At 36.0% G+C, this 21891-nt stretch overlaps 1 protein-coding gene across 2 annotated transcripts; it reads left to right on the top strand.

Annotated features, from left to right (window-relative positions):
* The first annotated feature begins 657 nt into the window (after nucleotides 1-657).
* Nucleotides 658-21500, top strand: glrba (glycine receptor, beta a). Of its 2 annotated transcripts, XM_043238057.1 has the most exons (11): nucleotides 663-1182; nucleotides 5269-5397; nucleotides 6470-6576; nucleotides 7946-8013; nucleotides 8164-8390; nucleotides 9891-9973; nucleotides 10134-10274; nucleotides 14629-14781; nucleotides 16633-16781; nucleotides 19659-19808; nucleotides 20511-21500. In XM_043238057.1, exons 1-11 carry the CDS (start codon nucleotides 1178-1180, stop codon nucleotides 20805-20807), a joined length of 1509 nt encoding a protein of 502 aa, XP_043093992.1. In that variant the 5' UTR covers nucleotides 663-1177; the 3' UTR covers nucleotides 20808-21500. The 2 variants fall into 2 exon arrangements, with proteins under 2 accessions (XP_043093994.1, XP_043093992.1); XM_043238059.1 differs by lacking the exons at nucleotides 16633-16781; nucleotides 19659-19808; nucleotides 20511-21500 and adding an exon at nucleotides 16448-16557 and having other exon boundaries at nucleotides 658-1182.
* Nucleotides 21501-21891: the final 391 nt, after the last annotated feature.

The raw sequence follows: 21891 nt of genomic DNA, 5'->3' as shown, positions 1-21891 counted from the left end.
CCTCTGCAGCATGCTGGCGTTGTGCCATGCTGTGAGCAGAACGGCTTCAAAAATTCTGAAACAATTGTATTGTTTTATTTCCTAGTTGTGCTGAACATGTACTGGGTTCTCTGCACCAACGTTTTATATACTAGTACTTCATGTATGTAAATAGAGAATGAGTTTTATTCAGTGTTTCTTATATATATTCTGTGTGTGTGTATTATACCTCATATGTATCACTGATATGCTAAAACAGCAGCACAGAAGAAATTTAATTTTTGGATATTATATATCATTCAGATCAAGTATAAATTATATATATATATATATATATATATATATATATATATATATATATATATATATATATATATATATATATATATATATATATGAAGGGGAAATAAAATTATGTTTGACCAGTAAATAGTCTTTTTTTAAATAAATGTGTTATATTAATTTTATATAAATGTATCTAATTATTTATTTAAATATAATTCATCCTATTCTTAGTGTACCTTCACATTGTTTGTGCGAATCTTATTCTCTCTTATTCCTATTCTTACATGGGATCATTTATCTTTCCTGCCACTTTCCCAGCTCTCTCTCTCTCTCTCACTCACACACACACACACACACACACACACACACACACACACACACGAGAGCCCATCCCATGCCCTCATTTAGTTCTGTGGGCTCAGTGTAAATCTGTTAAGAGAGACGGCTGTGATTTAATGTGACACAAAGGACGAATCGAGGTGAGGAGGAGCTGTTTCCAAAACCACTAACGTCTCGTGAATTCTTAAGCCTCTCTCGCGTAGTACACTCAGGGATCGCGGCTTTCTTTAATTCAAAACGCTTTCATTTGTTCAGCGCTTGATTTCGCACAAGACCGGTCCTTTACATCTCCCGAGTCACTTAATGCTAGGCTGTAGTCGCGCAGTTAGGTTTCGTAAGTTAAACCCAGGCGGAGAAAGTGACGCCGGTGCGGGACAGCGCGTGCTTCATCGCGCGAGAGCACAGCAGCAGCAGCAGCAGCAGCCTCACTGCAGCGGGACAGGTGCATCCACGCGCAATCCGTCACACACACCGAAACTGAGCCCGAGCGTGGATGTGCATGCAGTGACAGACATGTCGGTTGGCTGGAAGCGTGCTTGAGCGGGGGGACGCTAACATCAGCTGTGTTTTCTTCATGAGGTAAGCCTACGTGACTTTACTGTATTACGTACGGATGAGACGATCTCAGTGACACGCGGTTTTTCTGCGGTTCGGCATGATTTCACAAGTTCTCGGAGTGAGTTATTGCGAGTGTCTCTTTATTTATATCGCCGTGTACGTCTGCGCCGGGAGGTCTGGAAGTGCTTCGCGGTGAGCCGAGTGTTCTCTCGTGTTTTCACTGCGGATCTGTGCTGGATTCCGTCCCGGGTGTTTTTCGCTCCGCCGCTGGAACGAGAGCTCTTATTAGCGTCAGGCTAATTAATCTGCACATTATAAGGTGCGACCGAGCGAGTAGCAAGCTGTTCCAGGGGTTTTTACAAGAGAATGTGTTAATGAGTTTGAGCAAGACACATTTCTCAGATGATACTTATCTAAACCAAACACTTTAATATAGGCCTTTATGCAGTTTGGGCTAGTTACTCGAACAAAAACAAAATAAAAAATACTAGTTACTCCTTTCAAAAGTAATGTTATTGTTTCACCATTACTTTCTGGCAACGGTATAGATACATTACTTTTTTACATTACACTACTTCTTTTTTCTTCATAATCTCCATAACATTCTTCTAATATGTTACTAACAATATTTTTCTGCCTCATCATTTGACCAGAATCAACATAGGAACAATCAATAATTGTAATTGTAGCTATAATTTCTCTATTATACCTAAATACAGTTACATTCCATGATGTATTTTATAAGAGGAAATTTTTTTATATAGGATCAGAGGGATGTAGGTGGGCAAGCCATATAATGCCAGAGTAAATTAATGCCACCTTTTTTCATCAGTGTTCAGAATATCTTTTCTCCCGACAAAATCAACGTATTGGCAATATTATTATCCGCTTATTTATATTCCGTACGCCTCTCTGGTGAATTCACGTGCCTGCGCGAGTTGTAAAAATTATAAAAATAAATCTAGGAATTATTAGATTTTACATCAGTAGGGGTTGAAGCATTGAAATTAACTAGCTGTTTTATGGTCAGTCACTGTAATATTATTACTGGAATCTTGTTAGTAATTTGTTACACTACTAGTTACTGCAAAAAGTAATTTTTATTACTGTGACTAGTAGGGCTGCCCTCGACTAAGGAATTATTTCTTTTGGTCGTTCATTTGAAGTCATAGTCGATTAATCACACGTTTATTAATAAACCATTTCAATGAATATAATGAGCCTTTAATTGCCTACATAGCCTATAGTGCTCTAGCGCTCGCATAAAGCTTGCCACAGCACACCGGCAGAAGTAATGATTATGAATGTGTCCGAGAAAAACTGTAAGGAGGCTGCATTAACATTTTAATAATTTGGTAACCTAGTGTTTTATTTGTTTTGAGCTTCAGAGATGCAGTCGCGGCCCTAGCTCGTCTTCTCTGTAACAGTGGATGCCTGTATGAATTTTTAATATGGATTACTTAATCTGAGAATTTGTTTTCCGTTTGAATTAGTTAATTTGAAAGTACATTTCACTTAAATGTATTTTAAGTGAAAGACCGAGACGGCAGAAAGCGCGTCATCTTTGCTTTGATTATTTTTCAAAAGCACAGTATTGTGAGTGCGCACAAATAAACATAGAGCCTTTACGGAATTTAAAAGATGTATTACTCTTATCTGTATGATTAGAAGTGACAGAGTATTTTAAGAGCAAGTGACCGCACCGGCGCCTCCATCTGCCATGCAGTGAGCGCTACTGTTCACATCCATGCTCCTCACAGACACCTCAGTAGCCCACGTTTCTCTACGAACAACATTATTACTATTGCTGGCCATATAAATTTGTAATATGTCTATCTATCTGTCTATCTATCTGTCTATCTATCTATCTATCTATCTGTCTGTCTGTCTGTCTGTCTATCTATCTATCTATCTGTCTATCTATCTGTCTATCTGTCTATCTATCTATCTCTGTCTGTCTATCTATCTATCTATCTATCTATCTATCTATCTGTCTGTCTGTCTGTCTGTCTGTCTGTCTATCTATCTATCTATCTATCTATCTATCTGTCTGTCTATCTATCTATCTATCTATCTATCTATCTGTCTGTCTGTCTGTCTGTCTGTCTATCTGTCTATCTATCTATCTGTCTATCTATCTATCTCTATCTGTCTATCTATCTATCTATCTATCTGTCTCTGTCTGTCTGTCTGTCTATCTATCTATCTGTCTATCTATCTGTCTATCTATCTATCTATCTATCTATCTATCTATCTGTCTATCTATCTATCTCTCTGTCTGTCTATCTATCTATCTATCTATCTATCTATCTATCTATCTATCTATCTATCTATCTATCTATCTATCTATCTGTCTGTCTATCTGTCTATCTATCTGTCTATCTATCTATCTATCTATCTATCTGTCTATCTATCTATCTATCTATCTATCTATCTATCTATCTATCTATCTATCTATCTATCTATCTATCTATCTATGTCTGTCTGTCTGTCTGTATCTGTATATCTGTCTATCTATCTATCTATCTATCTATCTATCTATCTATCTATCTATCTATCTGTCTGTCTGTCTGTCTGTCTGTCTGTCTGTATCTGTCTCTATCTATCTGTACATCTATCTATCTATCTGTCTGTCTGTCTATCTGTCTTGTCTATCTATCTAAGCTGAAAAGCATGAGCAATTGAATGTTTTCATTGTGACAACCAAGACCATAAAAACGATGACAAGCTGCCCCCAGGTGAACGCGTGTTCAGTGAACTGTTTCTGTTTTAGTGGGAAATCATAGTTGAAATGTTCAATAGCTCAACATCTAGCCTTGGTCTCCTATATGAAAGTAAGCAACGATATTTGTGGAAGAAAAATAGAATGCAAGCCATGTTTCTCTATTAGTTTTTTTTAAGCTCTCTGAGAAATTTCCGAATGTGTCTTGTCCCCACTTTCCATTTAACCCATGTTGTTGTTACATTTTCTATCTTTAAAAACACGCATTGATCTTTTGGACATCACGCATAAAGGGTGATATTATTCTATGTGTGTTAAGCATTAAATTGTTCAAATTAAATGAATGAAGGACTTAAAATAAATATTATTGTTATTATATAATAATAATAATAATAATAATGGATAGATTTGTAACTCACAAACAAAGCTTTTCACTTTGATGAAGATGATAATCAATCACCTGGAGTCATATTGTGATGTTTTATCACTCTTATCTCTCAGACTCTCAGACTTATTTTGACGGCACCCATTCACTGCAGAGGATCCATTAGTGAGCAAGTGATGTAATGCTAAAGATTTTCATATCTGTGCCAAATTAGAAACAAATGAATCTGCATGTTGAATGACCTTAGGACGAGTACACGAGTAGGACGAGTATAATCCTTTTTTGATACGAACCATTGCAAAGCAGTTTTACATTTAATTAAAGGGATAGTTCAATTTGATGTTTATCTGCTTACCCCCAGGGCATCCAAGATGTAGGTGACGTTGTTTCTTCAGTACAACACAAACAAAGATTTTAAAACACCTAAACGCTGCAGTCTGTCAGTCATATAATGGACACCAAGTGTTCCAAAGCTTTCAGATAAAAAAAATACACAGACGAAAACAAATTAAACTTCATTAAAGATCACAAAACATGGAACCATATTTGTATCTCCGACTGTCCTGAGCTCATCTATGTGTGCATATCTATGTGTCAGAACACACTGAAGCATCACGTGCCCGATGTTGTCAATGAGCTCAGGACAGTCAGAGATTGTGGTGTATCAGAGGTAATAAATGATATAAATACTGTTCAGTTTTTTGCACAGACTGATCAATGTATTGTCAAGAGCCCTGGGGGTAAGCAGATATACATCAAATGTTTGTTTTTGGGTGAACTATCCCTTTAAGTTTCGACAATATATTTATGTATCATAGAATTTAATACGTTTAACTTATGGTAATATCGTTTGACCAGACAAATAAATATCTTCACATGCCTTTATTCCAGATATGACCCGATGTTTTATGTTTTGGTGGCCTTTGTGTAATAGTTCAATGAATGCCACCATTACATTCAGAAGTGTTTTTGCTGACTGATCCTTCTGTGTGAGTTGCAGGTGTGCAGTCATGGTTCTCAAAGGGCTGATCTTGTTGTTGCTGCTGGTACAGTTCTCTGCAGAGAGCACTGCCAAAGAAGGAGGCAAACCCAAGAAGGGAAAAAAGGGCAAGCAAGTCATCTGTCCCTCGTAAGTCTCCCAGGCAGTTGCACACATACTCTACGTGTACTGATTCCATTATCATGTACGTTTGCCAAGGATGCATGGATGTCAGTCATGAAGAATTACAGTGCTGTTAAGCAGAGTGAAAGTCTGGCGATAAATTTTGGAGCCTGCCAGACTGGATGGTTCTGTTAGCACTGGTCCAGGACCAGCTGTGTCCTTGTCAACACTCTCTGTTGCATACTAACAGATCCAGTTAAACTGGCCTTAGGCCATAGACAGGGCCAGCGTTCCAAATCTATATGACTAAGCATGAATAGGTGTTTGTGTCATTTCTGTGTTTCCTGATTATTCCAGACATCATTCCAGATAGGGCTGGGTGATATATCGAGCTTGAGCGATATTTTTGTAACTGGTATGGCATAAGGAAATATTGTTTATATCGATATAGGCCTTCAGTAGTTTGATGTGAGCACATCTGCAAAATATCTAGTGGAGCCAAAGCATGATGACAAACATGTGACAAGCTTTATATGAAGGACTGAAAAAAAAGGAGTATTATTTATACTTATATATTCATGCATACTAAACAAACTGAGCTTAATGAAATAGGAGCGCAATAATTCAGACTAAAACATTGCTTTTGCTGCAGTATTTGTAGTTGGATAATAAATGTGACATAGAATTTAAAATCTAAAATAAGTGTATTTGTATAATAGCACTAACTGTATAGTAACTAATCGGGTTATCAAAATAGCCTTTTTGCAGTGTTAGAAAGAAATGTGATTTAAATTTTTTTTGTTTTGCACGTAACATATATGCCTACATGGTTACATTTACTTTGTTTTTTTTATAGACTGCATTAGCATGCATTGGTATTAAACATTAGGCTGGATGTGAAATACATATAAACGTATGTAAAGCATAGAATACTGAGATATTTACCATATACCGCAAATTCAACAAAAAATACTGAAATATGAATTGTGCTCATATCGCCCGGCCCTACTTGATATGTTGAATAGCTATGTCCTTGCATGACTTTGATAAGTGATGTACTGCCAGTATAGTGAGCATGTGTCTGTTTTGACATTGCCAGTCAGTTATCAGCAGAGGACTTGGACAGAGTCCCAGCCAACTCAACCAGCAACATACTGAACCGTTTGTTGATGACATATGATTCACGAATACGACCAAACTTCAAAGGTACTGAGATTTCAATATATGTTTCTTTTACAAAAAAAAAAAAAAAAAAAAATTTCTATTTATTCCTTTCTAAATAAATCCTGCTATAGACCTTTTTCACGGAAGATGAAATTACCCATTATTCTTTGCACGTGCATGCTCCGAACGTCCAGTTTGCAATGTATACATATGTATTACAGAGTTACTAGGTGATGACAATTGACCATTCGCAAAGACCCGCCCTCCGTACTGTTGCCATGACCGACAAACAATGCAGTTTTCACACTACACGTGTGTTCTCACACAGTGAAAAATACATCACAGAATAAAGAGAAAACTGACAATACAACGACGGAGAAGACAGAGCAGGTTATTTCTGATATTAAACAATGTCTCATGACTCTCAGCTTTTAAACTGTGTAATTTTTACATAAATACAAACTATAAATACCGTTTTGGGTCTCTTTAATGTCTCGTGACAACACATGAACTAATCATCTATTCATATTTATCTAAAGCATACAATGAAAATAAATGAAAGTACTTTATTTAAATTGCGGAACACACCATATTACATAAGTCCACCGAAGTTAACCTACTCTTCTGCCTGATGGATAATAAATCCATCCACATCCAAAATAAAAGTTTTTGTTTACGTAACATGTGAGTGTACTGTGTATATTGTTTTATGTATATATAGATATATTCACATACGGCATATATTTTGGAAATGCTTACATGCATATGCATAATAAACATACACAGTACACACACATATTTTGTAAACAATATATATATATATATATATATATATATATATATATATATATATATATGTATGTATATATATATATATATGTATATATAAATATATATTTATATAAATACACACAAACATACTGTAGTAAAGCATTTTAGTATTCATGTCATACCCTAATGCCTGATTATCAAACCTCTCAGACCTCTAGCAAGTTCATAAAACAGCTATAACATTCGACGCCTGCTCTTTTTTCACAAAAAAGTCACAAATAATATGGCATAACATAATAGATGACCTCATTAGAATGATAATTTAATCACAGTGTTAGAGAATGGCAGAGTGTGTATTGTACAGAGTAATTGGAAATTCTCTTGTGCGGTGCTGCTCAGGATCACAAGACCCTGTGGAATTAGAACGTGTCATTCTGAGCCCAGTGGAATAAGAATATGTCAGAACGAAACTCCATTAGATCAATGGGCATCTGCCACAGTCCCGAGATCTCACATCCAACAGAGCACACATTTGAGAGTATTTATTTCACACTTTGGTAAATCTGAGAATAGCACATCTTTTATCCTACACACATGGCTGATGTCCATAATTATAAGGCATGCTATCATGTGCTTGCAGGCATCCCAGTGGAGGATAAGGTGAACATCTTCATCAACAGCTTTGGGTCGATCCAGGAGACCACAATGGTTTGTAAAAAAAAAAACACCTAAGTGTTTTTACATATCTTTTCTCTGCATTTTTTTGTTTTGTATTAGTCATTTATGCACACGGTTTTGTTAAATGCTATATTTTTATACTATTTTGTACCAAGACCAAGTTGTATGTTTAATTTCCAGGATTACCGTGTTAATATATTCCTGCGCCAGCGCTGGAATGACCCACGGCTACGGTTACCAACTGATTTTAAGTCAGATGCATTGACCGTTGATCCAAAAATGTTCCAGTGCCTGTGGAAACCAGATCTGTTTTTCGCCAATGAAAAAAATGCTAATTTTCACGACGTTACACAGGAAAACATACTCTTGTTCATTTTCCGCAATGGAGATGTCCTTATCAGCATGAGGTAATTGTCAAATATTTCAGTTTCATTTAAAAAAAAGTGACATTAAAATAACATTGTCAGCAAATGCATTAAAAGAAAGAACTTATCACATGGTGAAATGTAGTGCAAATATGCAAACATACTAAAATATGCGTTATACGGTATATGGAAGTAAAATAGTTTTGCTGTTTTGGTTAATAAGCCACAGGAGATCTACATTATTACATACAGAGGTTTTTCATATTCTGTATTTAAAATAGTAAAAATGCATAAAAATGCAATTTTTAATAATGCAGTGGCAAAATGATAATAAAAGCACCAATGTTCAGTGTATAGTTTTCCCTATTTATAATACTAATCCAAATAATCAATTTATCCACCATGTGATATAGTTCATGAGGCCATTCACAGTAGCCAAGCAACATAGTAGTTCTTAAGCATCGTCTTAATTTTTTTTCTGAAGAATTATTTGACACTGAAGACTGGAGTAATAGCTGCTGAATAGTTCAGCTTTACTATCACAGGAATAAATTACATTTAAAAACAGTTATGTTAAATTGCAAATATATTTAACAATTTTGCAGTTTTTACTGTATTTTTAATCAAACAAATGCAGTATTGGTTAGCATAAGAGATTTTAACATTAAAACGTCTTACACTTTTGAATGGCAGTGCAGATGAACGACATTGCTGCATTTTGTGATTAAATTTTAAAGAAAGCCAGGCTTCCCAAGCAGTCTTAAAGTAGCCACCATCCTTTCATAATCTAATCTCTTTACGAAGTTTCAGAAAGTTTAGAGTTTTGTATCAGAGAATATCAGAGCTTGATGCATTATTCACCAGATATTTTGCAGTAGATTAAAATTAGCCCTAAACAGTATTTGCAACTATATACAGAGATTAATATAAAGAGAACTGTTCATACTGCTTTTATAATAGAAACATGAAAGGGTGTGACGTTTCAGCTTTAAGTTTTTAAAGTGCTATTTCCCTCCATTTCAAACCTGGCCCAGGAGTTTATTTCTTTCACAGATATGAAATGCTTATTGCACCCTTGGCGATGTGCCCTTGTTACATTTGCTTTTCTGAAAGAGCTGTTGAAATGATTCTTCTCTTCACATTTATCATTTGACACGTTTTCACTATATATTTCTATTGTTGTTTTCCTTGCTATTTATTCTGTTCTGATTCTTAACTGCAGCATATTGAGATGGCAGGATGTTTAAAGCTATGGCTGTTTGCTCAAGCTGAAAGGGTCTTTGTGGCATCTTTGCTTTTCCGTGTGTGTGTGTGTGCATGTGTGAGAGAGCCTTGGAGTCTCCTTTACTCTCTCTCTCTCTTTCTCTCTCTCTCTGTTTCTCTCTCTCTCATCTGCTTCTGCTGCTCCACATGCACCCAAGACTAATGAACCCTGCAGTGTGTGTGTGTGTCTGTCCTCTCTTCACATACTCTCTCGTACACATACCGTCTGTTCTAAATATATATAAAAAAAACTGTATTCAAGTAAATTCTCTTTTTCAGGTTGTCTGTCACTCTTTCTTGCCCTCTGGATCTAACACTGTTTCCTATGGACACCCAGCTCTGCAAGATGCAGTTAGAGAGCTGTAGGTGAAACAAACGCATGCCCACACAAACCGGTAGTCCTGGAATAGGACAAAACTACCGAATTTTATTTTTATTTTTAGAGATGAAAATAAGGACGAGGCGACACGTTCGTGTTAATGTTTTGTGTGTGTGTGTGTGTGTGTGTGTGTGTGTGTGTAGTTGGCTATACCACGAAGGATCTGGTGTTTATGTGGCAGTCGGGAGACCCTGTTCAGATGGATGAGATTGCTTTGCCACAGTTTGATGTAAAGCAAGAGGACATTGAGTATGGAAATTGCACAAAGTTCTACCCGGGAACAGGTATGGATTGATATATAAATATACACTTATATTTACATACATATTAAAGGAGGGCAACACGGAAAGAGGACATAGTGTTCAGGACGGCAACAGCTCAAGAATAGCACACACACACACACACACACGCACGCAAGTGAGAAAACGCTGACCTCATACCTCTTTTACACTCCTAATTCAAACTCAAATGAATCAATACCTCTGAGATGGGTAGCTTGGCAGAACCACGTCAGTATTAGAGCCAGAGTCTTACTGTAGCATTAAACACTTGGAATGATCGCACGTTTCTGTTTTTAATGAACGTTGTGGTATCTTGGTAAATGTTCATGCCTGAGCACCTTCTGTTCTCCCATCGAGCTCTAAACACCTGATCCTTTTCTTTGTGTGTGGGAACTGTATGTTCCCATCCGCATCCCTTGTTGTTCCCACAGCCTAGCTATGATTGAAGTAGCATACTACAAAACCACCCATGCTATTTCTGCAGTGACTAATTACATTAGTTAACATTAATAAACAAGAAAAAAAACTGCTAAAAACATTTATAAGTTATAAGTAATGCTAATTTCAATATTGAGTAATACATTATTAAAATCTAAATACGTATACGTTATTTGATGGACGTAAAGTAACATGAACTAATAATAAACAGTTATTATGTTAACTAATATTAACAATAGTAATATTTTCTGAATCTACATTCATTCCGAACGTGTAGCTTTGCTCTTGCTGTATTCACAAATCTTAGATATAGCTACTGTATCTATGATGCTGCTGCATTGTGAGCCTGAGGCAGGCTGGCAGAGATGTTAGTGATAATGATAATGATACTGTTAATGTTGCTATAGACTGTGCACAGCATGTTTGCCATGTGATCTGTGCAGTTACGTTTAGGAGAGTCTTACGGTGGCCGGGAGAGCTCAACACGCTGCAGCTCAGGAAAACAGATGCAAATAGAAAAAAGCAAGAGCAAATTAAGGAACTTCATCAGTTTGACAACACATGCACTGCAAATGCTCACAATAAAGAAATGCGCTGCAAATGCAACACTAATGCATAAAGGAGCTATGCACAATGCAACCAAATACAGAAAAGCATCGCAGGTAGCACAGACCACAGTGGAAATGCCTTTTGATTCATTATAGTGGATTCCCTTTAAAAGGAACCTAGTGCTGTAAGTTAAAAGCCATAATATATTTTTTCTTTTTTATAGTTTAGTTTTTAAAATCTAAATCAGAAACACTTTTAAAATCTGCTAAAAGAAATGTTCACCCAAAAATCTAAATGTAAAAATGTAATCACCCTCTAGTCATTCAAGATGAAGTGGACTATTTTTTTTTCATCAGAACAGAATTTAGGGGAAATTAGCATTACATAACTTGTTCACTAGTGGATAGTTCTCTATAGTGAAAGGGTGCCGTTAGATGAGAGTTCAAACAGCTGATAAAACAGTAATCGACATGACTCCAGTTAACAACTTGTGAGATAAAAAGAAGCAAACCATAGTTTACAGCTAAAAAGTCCTCTATCCATAATATTGTTTTTTTAAGTTGCAAGACTCATGAATCAGAATAATATGCACCGAACAAGCACCTTTTGCAAGTGAAAACAGACCGAAACTGTTACGAACATTTTTGGAAAAACAGGGAATGAACTTTTTGACTAGAGGAAATGTTATCCTGGATTATGGACTTGTATTTTGGCCAGATGCCTTATATAAGGATTTTCAATTCACAAGACAATCATGTTGGTTACTTGTGGATTATTGGGATGTTTTTATCAGTAGTTTGCTTCTCTCAGAGGACATGTTGTCTCTTTGTTCTCACGTAATAATTTCAAATTAAAATTTCATATACTTTTAACTAAACATAGGTGGATAGTGTGCAGTCAGCAGGTCATTATTGCAAAATAAATCCCTTCGGGGGGATAAAAAACAACTTATTTTGGAAACTGCTGACTATACGTTATCCCTCATTTCACCACCCTTATAAAAATACATACAATTGTGCCTTAAACATAAAGTATAGCTTTAGAGTGTATTTCTCCTGTGGGAATCTATTATATAATACCATATTCACTTCTTATATAAGAGAACAGAACAGCATGAGCGTAACTTGCTAACATTACAGACACAGACAGCAGTACCTTCACGCACTTTTATATAAATGATCAAACACAGTGTCGCAATAAACATTACAGTAAAAAGAACATCTGTAGCCTGCTCTTAATAATCTCTTTATCTATTTTATTGTAAAATAGACACACAGAGCTCAAATCTTCTTCACTGACAATGGCGTTCAGCCCTTTCTAAATGTGCTGTTCTGTTCTTCATTTCTGTGAGTGATGATACTGCTTTATAATGAACACTATAGATTTATGGTGTCTTATTCTTAGAGTAATCATGACTGTCTGTTTTACCTATTACGCATAGGTAATAAATGTTTTACTGAACTGTAATAAATTATCTCACAACTTTGTTTATCTGCATCCCTGTTATAAGCATCATTAATTTAAAGGAGTAGTCCACTCAAAAATGACAGTCTGCTCCCTCAGACAGATCATTCGAGATGTTTATGAGTTTGTTTTGTGATTGGAACAGATACAGAGAAATTTAACATTACACAACACTTCCTCACCAATGGATCTTCTGCAGTGAATGGGTACCGTCAGAACGAGAGACCAAACAGCTTGATAAAAACTTCACAATAATCCACAAATAATGTACAGTCCATCAATTAACGTTGCATGAAGCCAAGAGCTGTGCGTTTGGAACCATTTCAGACCATTGCTTTTGAGTCCTCTATACAAAATAGCTTTTTCCAGTGAAAAAAAAAATCATATAGTCTGAATCAAGAAAGAAATGTGCACAGATAAAACACTGTATCAAAAACAGTTCAAACCCGTTTTAAACAAACATGCCGGTGGGTTTTGATGGGTGAGCAAACCAGGATTGGATTTTTTTTATTTTTCTGAAAGAAGTGTTAATATGGATTATGGACTATTGGTATTTGTCCAAAAGCAATATGTCCAAGAGCAAATATGTATGGCTATATGCACAGTATGTTCATATGAGAATGATTATGTGTAAGGCGTCTAAATATAGACATGAATGGATTAATTTCTGCTCTACTTAATGTAGTGAAATAGAGCTTGAGCTCTTCTGATTTATTGAGTGTAATTTTTTAATTTTTTATTTTTTTTGTAAGGTTTTTATTCAGTGTTTAACACTGATATCACGGTGACCCCAGAAGGCTTATAAAAACTGCAAATGCACACACGCATAGAGACACACAAGGCCTGGACTAAGTCAGTGAATATATAGTTTGGAAAGATTGGTGTTTTTTCAACTATGGGCCAATTTTGGCCATGTGGACTAACAACATTGTACTTTTCAAACTCACTATAAACTCACAAATGTAATTTCCACCACATTCACACAAAGTTATGTTTTTTGCTTGATAACTTTCGCTAGCACTTTATTTCACATTGCGTGTACTTACCTGGTACATTCATGATAAACATATTTTATATTTTACCTACGGGCAAATGAGTGCTAACTAATTAGATACTTTTCTGTACTTATTAATGTATATACATGGTAAATATGTATACTTACGGATAAGTAAATACAAACAGGCGCATCTTTATGGACTGTATGCTACAGTATCTGTATATGGAAACTTATAAGACACATTACAGTACATTGTGTAGCACCTATAGAGAAAAATGTGGTATTATGTGGTAACAAAAAAGACATACATTGAAATTCATGTTTTTTCTCTCTCCCACCCACAAAAGTCCACATTAAAAAATCTATTAAAAAAAGTAATATTGTTCAATATTAAATTGTTTTACTGTATTGTTTAATTAAATAAATGCAGCCTTTATGAAAAAAAATATCTATAATTTTTTTTTTACATTGAAGAAATGTACTGAACGTCTCCTAAGCTCCACAACATCCCGGCATAAATACTCCACTTAAAATATTTGTTATTTAGCCTAAGCTCCAACATTAACAAAGCACTGTTATTTTTAACAGAAAAGCCAGCATGGGATGCTGCATGCATGGTTTGGCATGGCAGAATATGGCCAGCGCTTCCTTGATTTATTATCATAAAAATTATTTATTATTATTATTTTAGTTTTCTTTCCATACAAGAAGTATTATCGTAGCTTCATAATGTTATAAGGGCTTCATAAGGGTTGTATATAATCTTAACCCTTTAAGATTTAGGTTAAAACAATAAAACAGTACAGTACATAAAAAGCATTTTGAAGGAACAAATGATATTCTGCAACGCTTCCAAGACCTTTATATAATTTGAATGCATTCTCTGTTGTTCCCCCTTAAACACTATAGGTTATTATACTTGTGTGGAAGTCATCTTCACTCTCAGGAGGCAAGTGGGCTTTTATATGATGGGTGTTTATGCTCCCACCCTGCTGATTGTCGTCCTATCATGGCTGTCCTTCTGGATCAACCCAGACGCCAGTGCAGCTCGAGTCCCCTTAGGTGAGTCAGTCTTCAAATGAAGCTGTCAGTTAAAACAAAAGAACACCACGTACAGAAGCAAGCTGTTATTGAAACTGCAGTGTTGTGTTTGATGACTCTTATCAGAGTTGCTACAGCTCGGTCTTTCTTGTATGATGTAATAAGTCCTAATTCCTTAAGGATTTCATGTGACAAAATATTTAAATATTTCATAATAGCGATTTCTAATAATTAACAAACAATGTTTCTAATACACTACCAGTTTTATTTTTTTCATCAAAAATTCAGCAAAAATGTAATATTGTGAAAACGTATTGCATTTTAGAACACATTTCCGTATATTTTTATATATTTCCATATGTATTTCGTTGATGACAAAGCTGAAATTTCAGCAGTCAGTTTCAGTCTTCTGTATTTTTATTTTTTTTCAGAAGTCATACTAATATGCAGTTTTGGAGATCATGAAACTTTTCTTTTTATTATCAGTGTTGAAAATAGTTTTTGTCGAAACCATGATACATGTTTTTCAGGATTCTTTGATAAATAAAAAGTTCAAAAGAAAGTTTTTTTTAACATCCTTGCAGAATATGTGATTTAATAAGTTGTAGGATTTGATGTGACAAAGATGTTAAAATTTGCACACTTTCACAATAGTGATTTCTTATACTTAATAAATAATGTTTCTAATACACTACCTTTTTTATGTTTTTTTTTTTTTTACGTTATTGCAAAAATGCAGCAAAAAATAAATATTGTGGAATCTTATTGCAATTTAAAACACTTATTTTCGTATATTTTAAGATGTAACATTACTTTAATGGCAATTCTTCAGTCTTCTGTATAATTATTATTATTTAAAAAAAATGATACAAATATGCTGATTTTGTGCTCAAGAAACGTTTCTTTTTATTATCAAGGTTGAAAATAGTTGTGCTCAATAATATATTTTATATATGTATCTATACGTTTTTTCTGTATTTTTTGACACATAAAAAGTTCAAAAGAACAATTATTTGAAACAATATTTTTGTAACAAATTCAAAAAGTACCTTTTTAGTAATTTAACACATCCTTTTTAAGTAAATATTGCTCTATGGTAATGTATATCATTTTCTAATAAATGAGAACAAATAATTTACTAGTAATAATAAAATATTCTGAATCAAAAAATGTTAATTGAATAATAACATTAATAATTAGTAATATTAATACAAATTATGCAGATTAGTGCCTGAGCCCTTAGATGTATATCCTCTAGCCACTTCAGGGTTACAGAATTAGCTAGTAACTTCTGAAAGAGCAACGTGCAAAAATAACAGCAAGTTAACCAATCCTGAACTTTCTAATTCATCTATAGTCATCCCCAGAAGAAGAAACCTTTTCACAAAAGTATAAAGTACTATATATTTGTATGTAATTTTAAATTGAAATGGCTCAAATATAATGTACTGAAATTAAATTCTGTGCTCTTTTTGATGAAGCCATTTCATTTTTTAAAAAAAGATTTATTCATAAACATTTCTAAATGAAATATACATGAAACATCTGGACACACAAAAGGATAAAAAGGTTAAAGAAAGAGACGTATCTTTCCACTTATGGAAATTCATCCGTCCATCATTCCCATGATTACCCAAACTCCAACCCGTTTTTCCTCTCTCATCTCTCCATATTCCTCCTCTCATAGGCTCCACCTCTCCTTCATTCCTCTCTCTCATTTGTTCATCTGTCCATTCCAGGGCTGGCTGTTACTCCCAGGTCAGTTTTAACATGTTGGCTTAAGTTCAGGGGACAGTATAGTGTTAATGAAGTTGCAGTATACAACTATGTGAGGAAATCTTCTTTTTTTCTGTCGTGTCTGTCTCTCTTTAGGTATTCTGTCAGTTCTGTCACTGTCATCCGAGTCTATGTCTCTGGCATCTGAGCTTCCTAAGGTCTCCTATGTGAAAGCCATTGATATCTGGATGATAGCCTGTTTGCTGTTTGGTTTTGCCTCTCTTGTGGAGTACGCTGTGGTTCAGGTGTGTATGCACATGTCTGCTGTTGTCTTGTATTGAAACTTTTACATTTCCTTGACTCAGAACATTGCAGAACTACATATTTAGCTCCTTCAGCACTCTGTTTCATAAACACAATCTCAGTTTATTTTTCTACTAACAATATCCAAAAGATGAAAAACACAAGAGAATTCAGTTGTAATTTAAATTATATTTGTAATAACATTCTGTAGTGATACTGAATTTGAGTAAAATAGCAGAATTATGTCTATGTAAAAAATATGAATAAACAGAAGAATAGCCACAAAAAAGTCGTATATGTTTTGAAACTGTGGTCTTTTCCTGATTATCATACAGTTTGCCACAGTTTGTACATATCTGCTTATGTAGCAGAATACCAATGTGTTCTCACTCGAGTCTTATATCTCCATGTGTTTTGGGAGCTTGGCAGCAGACACAGCATCTTGGTCCCAACTCAGAGAACATGAGTTATGCATATATAGCTATTCCTTAAATAGGAGGAGAAAAGGCTGACATGGAAAAGCAGTCTTTTTGAGAGGAGAAAATACATCTGTAATGAATGCCTTAAAACTGAAAACAGAAAGTCTCAAGTTATTTGTGTAACCAATATTTTCTGAGTAAGAAACTAAATGCTGCGTAGCTATAATGCAACAGGAGCGCCCTCTGGGTGTGCCGATTGTCTGAAGCCTGTATAGAATCACAGCAATTCATTGGCATGCAAGGAGCTCGGCAGCAGCATCTTGTTCCCTACTCAGAGAACATGGGTTACGTAAGCAACCTGAGAAGTTCTCTCTCGTAGGTTCACTCGACGCTGTGTAGCTATGATGCAATGAGAATGATATACCAAGCATGCCAAGCGTTGCCGTATCTGGCCTGATGATGAACCAGATAGTATCAATGGTTCCAGCGGACAAGACCCACGAACCGGGAGCTGTGACAAGATCCAAATGATAGACTTGATGAAAGTGTGCAGAGAAGACCATTCTGGCGCTACACAAATATGCTTTAGGGCAGTGGTCGAGAACCTTTTTAAAAATATATATATTTTTAATCAATGCATTTTTCCAAAAGAGTCAAAGTTTAAAAAAACAGCCTGCAACAAGTGCTCAGAATCCAAGTGAACTCCTACAAGAAAACAAAGAGGGGGTGAGAGCACTCTTTTTGGAGTTTATTCTTAGGTTAAGAAACAGAATGTGGTGGAGGGGAATATCCCTGTGTAACTCATTAATTCCCTGGAGTGGACTAAAATAAGTCAAGTGAACATACCTGTGTCTACTGAGATGGTTCAGAGGGGATAACATCATCCGCCACGAAGAAGAGCCCCTGGCATCCTGATGAGGGATGAGGAAGCCCACTGGGACTGATGCGAGGGCCTGATCCTTGGCTGGTACAGGGTCTTCTGGCTCTGGGAGAGATCCGTACGTGACTCCTACCACATGAGCAGCAGATGGCAAGCCTAATGTATATCCTACGTTACAACAGAGTGAGGCTGAATGATTGCTGCACAACGTTGGAGTGGTGGAACCAAATAAAACAGGGCGTCAGAAGTTCTGGCCCCTTAAAATTTGTTGACCACAGAGTTGACTCCAGTACCTTCCGGAGCGTGTTGACTCCTTCTCAGAATTGGCAAGCCTAGTGCGGAGGGATTTGAGACAGAGGCATTTAACACAATTAATGTGTGGGTCATCATAATGAACATAATGAAGCGAGAAGATGACGGCTGGCAGTGATGAAACTCCATGGCACTTCACCACAAGGAGAACAGAGCTCCATTGTCGCAGTCTCTGAAGTGCAAATGAACAACGCTCAACAATAAAAAAAAAAATCGAAATATCATGCCAGAAAAAACACAACAGAAGGGCTAAAATAGTCAATTCATGAAGGCAGAGAAATCTTAGCAGATGGCACGTTCTCCAGTAGAAGGATGGCGACCAAAGAATTGGCATGATTCTATACAGGGCAGAACCTGATTTTGCCAAGTTCTTCATGTTCTTAGGTTAACACCTATGTTGACCCTGGAACAACATTGTGGCTAGATAGATCAGATTTAAAGAACCAGTTTACAGTGTTTGTGTAGTTTAGGCATACAATCAATGTTTAGTGCTTCTACATTCATCTATCAGTACAGTATCTATTAGTAGAGTATCATTCATCTATCAATAAATCTGAGTTTAGGCATTAATCAGGTAATGTTAAGGTTAAAGATAAGGTTAGGTATAAAGATATGGTCAAGACTAAATTTGGTTGACCTAGGAACACATCAAACTCAGCAAAATCAGAACATGCCTATATGGGCTTTAGACAGTCGGCACACCCAAAGGGTGTTCTCATTGCATATGAAAGAGAACAGAAACCACAACAAAAATGCCTTACTAAGGAACAATTAACTCCTGAGCTATGAAACAGATATACAGTTCCTGTGGTTACATTGTCCATCAATCCTGGAAAACTGGGATAAGAGCTCTGGGAGCACTGAGCCATATAACACTGCAATTTACATTCTGCAATTGCAGAATAATGTATTTTTAATTTTGTGCTGAAAATGCAGAAATATGAAATATGTACGAAAATGACCCGAAATTATTTTGACAGTGATTTTGTGTGTGAATCAGTATTACATTTTTATATAAGAATTCTCTTAAGGCAAACAACAAAGTATTTACAAAATACTATTTCTAAAGTATTTAAAAAAAGTTTGGTTTCTGCCGGTAGAGAGATGTTTTAGCAATCAATATAGCAGAGAGAGAAGTAGAGGATTGCTACTTTATATACATTGGGCTTAAACATCATGAATCATGTAACATCTTACTATTCATATTGTTGGCCATAAGGGAGTGTTTAGATTGCATGAATTTGCTCTGTCTGTGTGGTGTGTCCCAGGTGATGCTGAACAGTCCCAAGCGCATTGAGGCAGAGAAGGTAAAGATGGCTCAGAAAGAGAAAGCAAGAGAAAAAGAGAACAAAACACCAGCTAAAACTAACAGTGCCAATGGCACCGGTGGGACACCTATACATGTCAGCACACTACAGGTCAGTGTGTGTATGCCGTGTATTCCTTTAAGTAAGATGAATGTGTGCATTCATGTGTTTTGCGCATTCTTTATAAGGAAAAAAGTGTGTATTCATATTTACTTGTATGTGTGTGACTGTTCTCTTTATGTAGGATGTGTGTGTGCATGTGTTCTCTTTATGTAAGATGAATGTGTGTGTGTTAATGGGTACATGGGGAGATGAAATGGCTGTAATTGAGTCTTCTGCTCTGAGCGCGCTCAGTGGGACAAGGGTGCAGAGAAGAGCAGAGGATTCTGGGGGACTGAGAGTAATGTGACCCGACAGCACCGAGGCCTGAAGCTATGACAGAGCAGCACAGGGGTTCACAAGTGTGTGTATGTGTGAGGGGGAGAGGTCATATTACAAACAATATTTAAGAGAAATGTCTTGTGAGGATGACTGCATTGGCTGAAGATTGACGTTCGCTGCTCAACTTTGGTATAAAATAAAGCAATTCGAAAATCATTTAGCAACTTAACTGACCGAACTGATGATACATTCTTGTCGAAGCAACTTACTCTTTAAGGTTAACACAGTAATGAAGATAGATAGATAAATATATGGATAGATGGATGAAGAGAGATGATGGATGGATGAAGAAAGACCATGACAGACACAAATATATAGATAGATTTCCCTGTATGTATTTGATTGTTTTCGTGTGGTTTATGTTTTGTGCAGGTTGTGGAAAACCGCTGTAAGAAGGTGTGTACTTCAAAATCTGATCTGCGCTCAAACGATTTCAGTATTGTCGGTTCTCTCCCACGAGATTTCGAACTCTCAAACTTCGACTGTTACGGCAAGCCTATTGAGGTCACAGATGCTGCCGGCAAATCACAGAACAAGAACAACAAGAAGCCGGCACCTCCAAAACCCGTCATCCCGTCTGCTGCTAAACAGATTGATCTCTATGCTCGAGCTCTGTTCCCTTTCACCTTCCTTTTCTTTAATGTTATTTACTGGTCTGTCTACCTGTGACCATGACAGAGTGTAAGTGTGTGTGTGTGTGTGTGTGTGTGTGTGTGTGTGTGTGTGTGTGTGTGCGTGCGTGCGTGTGTGTGCTTTTACGTTGATGAGGGTGATAATCAAGCATGAACAAAGTGTCAAAATGTTCATCATTTTCATTCTTTAATGTCTGTTACTTTGGTCTGCCAGCATAGTCCTGCTTATTTGTATCTCTCCTTATAAGTCGCTTTTTTGAAATGTGTAGCTTTAATACGAGCAAACTTTGCAGCATGACTTTACAGTGTGTTCAGCCATGTTTGGCCAAAGTGCTAGATAGTGATTCACTCCATGATGTTCCATGCCAAAACAACCATAAATGTCTTTTGTTTATAAACTCAGGCAAAACAATTGCTTATGGCAAGAAAGACTGTATCAGATCTTGACACAGACAGCATGCCGTATTCATGATGGGCTTATTGCATATGAGTCTGTAATAACAAGGGATGTAACTGCTGTTATTGAGCCATACAATAAAGATCCTTCATCAGCTACATTCTGATTTCTCCATCTTATCAAATGTATACGATTTTACTATTTTTTTTATATTATTTTAGTCAAAATCTGCCATTGATATGCTTCATGTCACTGTAGTACTTCCATACTAATTTACAACTTCTTCCCTTTTGAACATCCAATGACTCTTTTTTGCATTGTTTATATTGCATATATATATATTACTTACTTGCATCCTAAATTCCTGCATATATTTAGCCATATTTAGCATCTAGGCTGCACTTGTGTTGTGATTCTTGTGTGCAACCGCCTGAAAAAAAGACACATGGTCAGTGCCATGACAACGGCTCTCTCGCAGCATTTTATTTTGTGCAGAAAGAAAAAAAGTACATGCAGTTTTATAGTATTGCTGTTTTGCAAGCATTTTTATCAAAGATACAAAACTAGTTAAATATATAAGAAATAAATACTTTATTATGCTTGTAGGACTGGGATTTTAGGATTTTAGAATGTTTGTGAATGTGCTTTTTTTTTTTATATAATAGCAATAATTTATGCATAATTACATGCAAGTAAAACCCTAAGCCAAACCCTAATACTAACC

The sequence above is a fragment of the Puntigrus tetrazona genome, chromosome 1, assembly GCF_018831695.1.
Source record: "Puntigrus tetrazona isolate hp1 chromosome 1, ASM1883169v1, whole genome shotgun sequence".
Lineage (NCBI taxonomy): Eukaryota > Metazoa > Chordata > Actinopteri > Cypriniformes > Cyprinidae > Puntigrus > Puntigrus tetrazona.
This window is presented reverse-complemented; position numbering and strand designations above follow the sequence as displayed.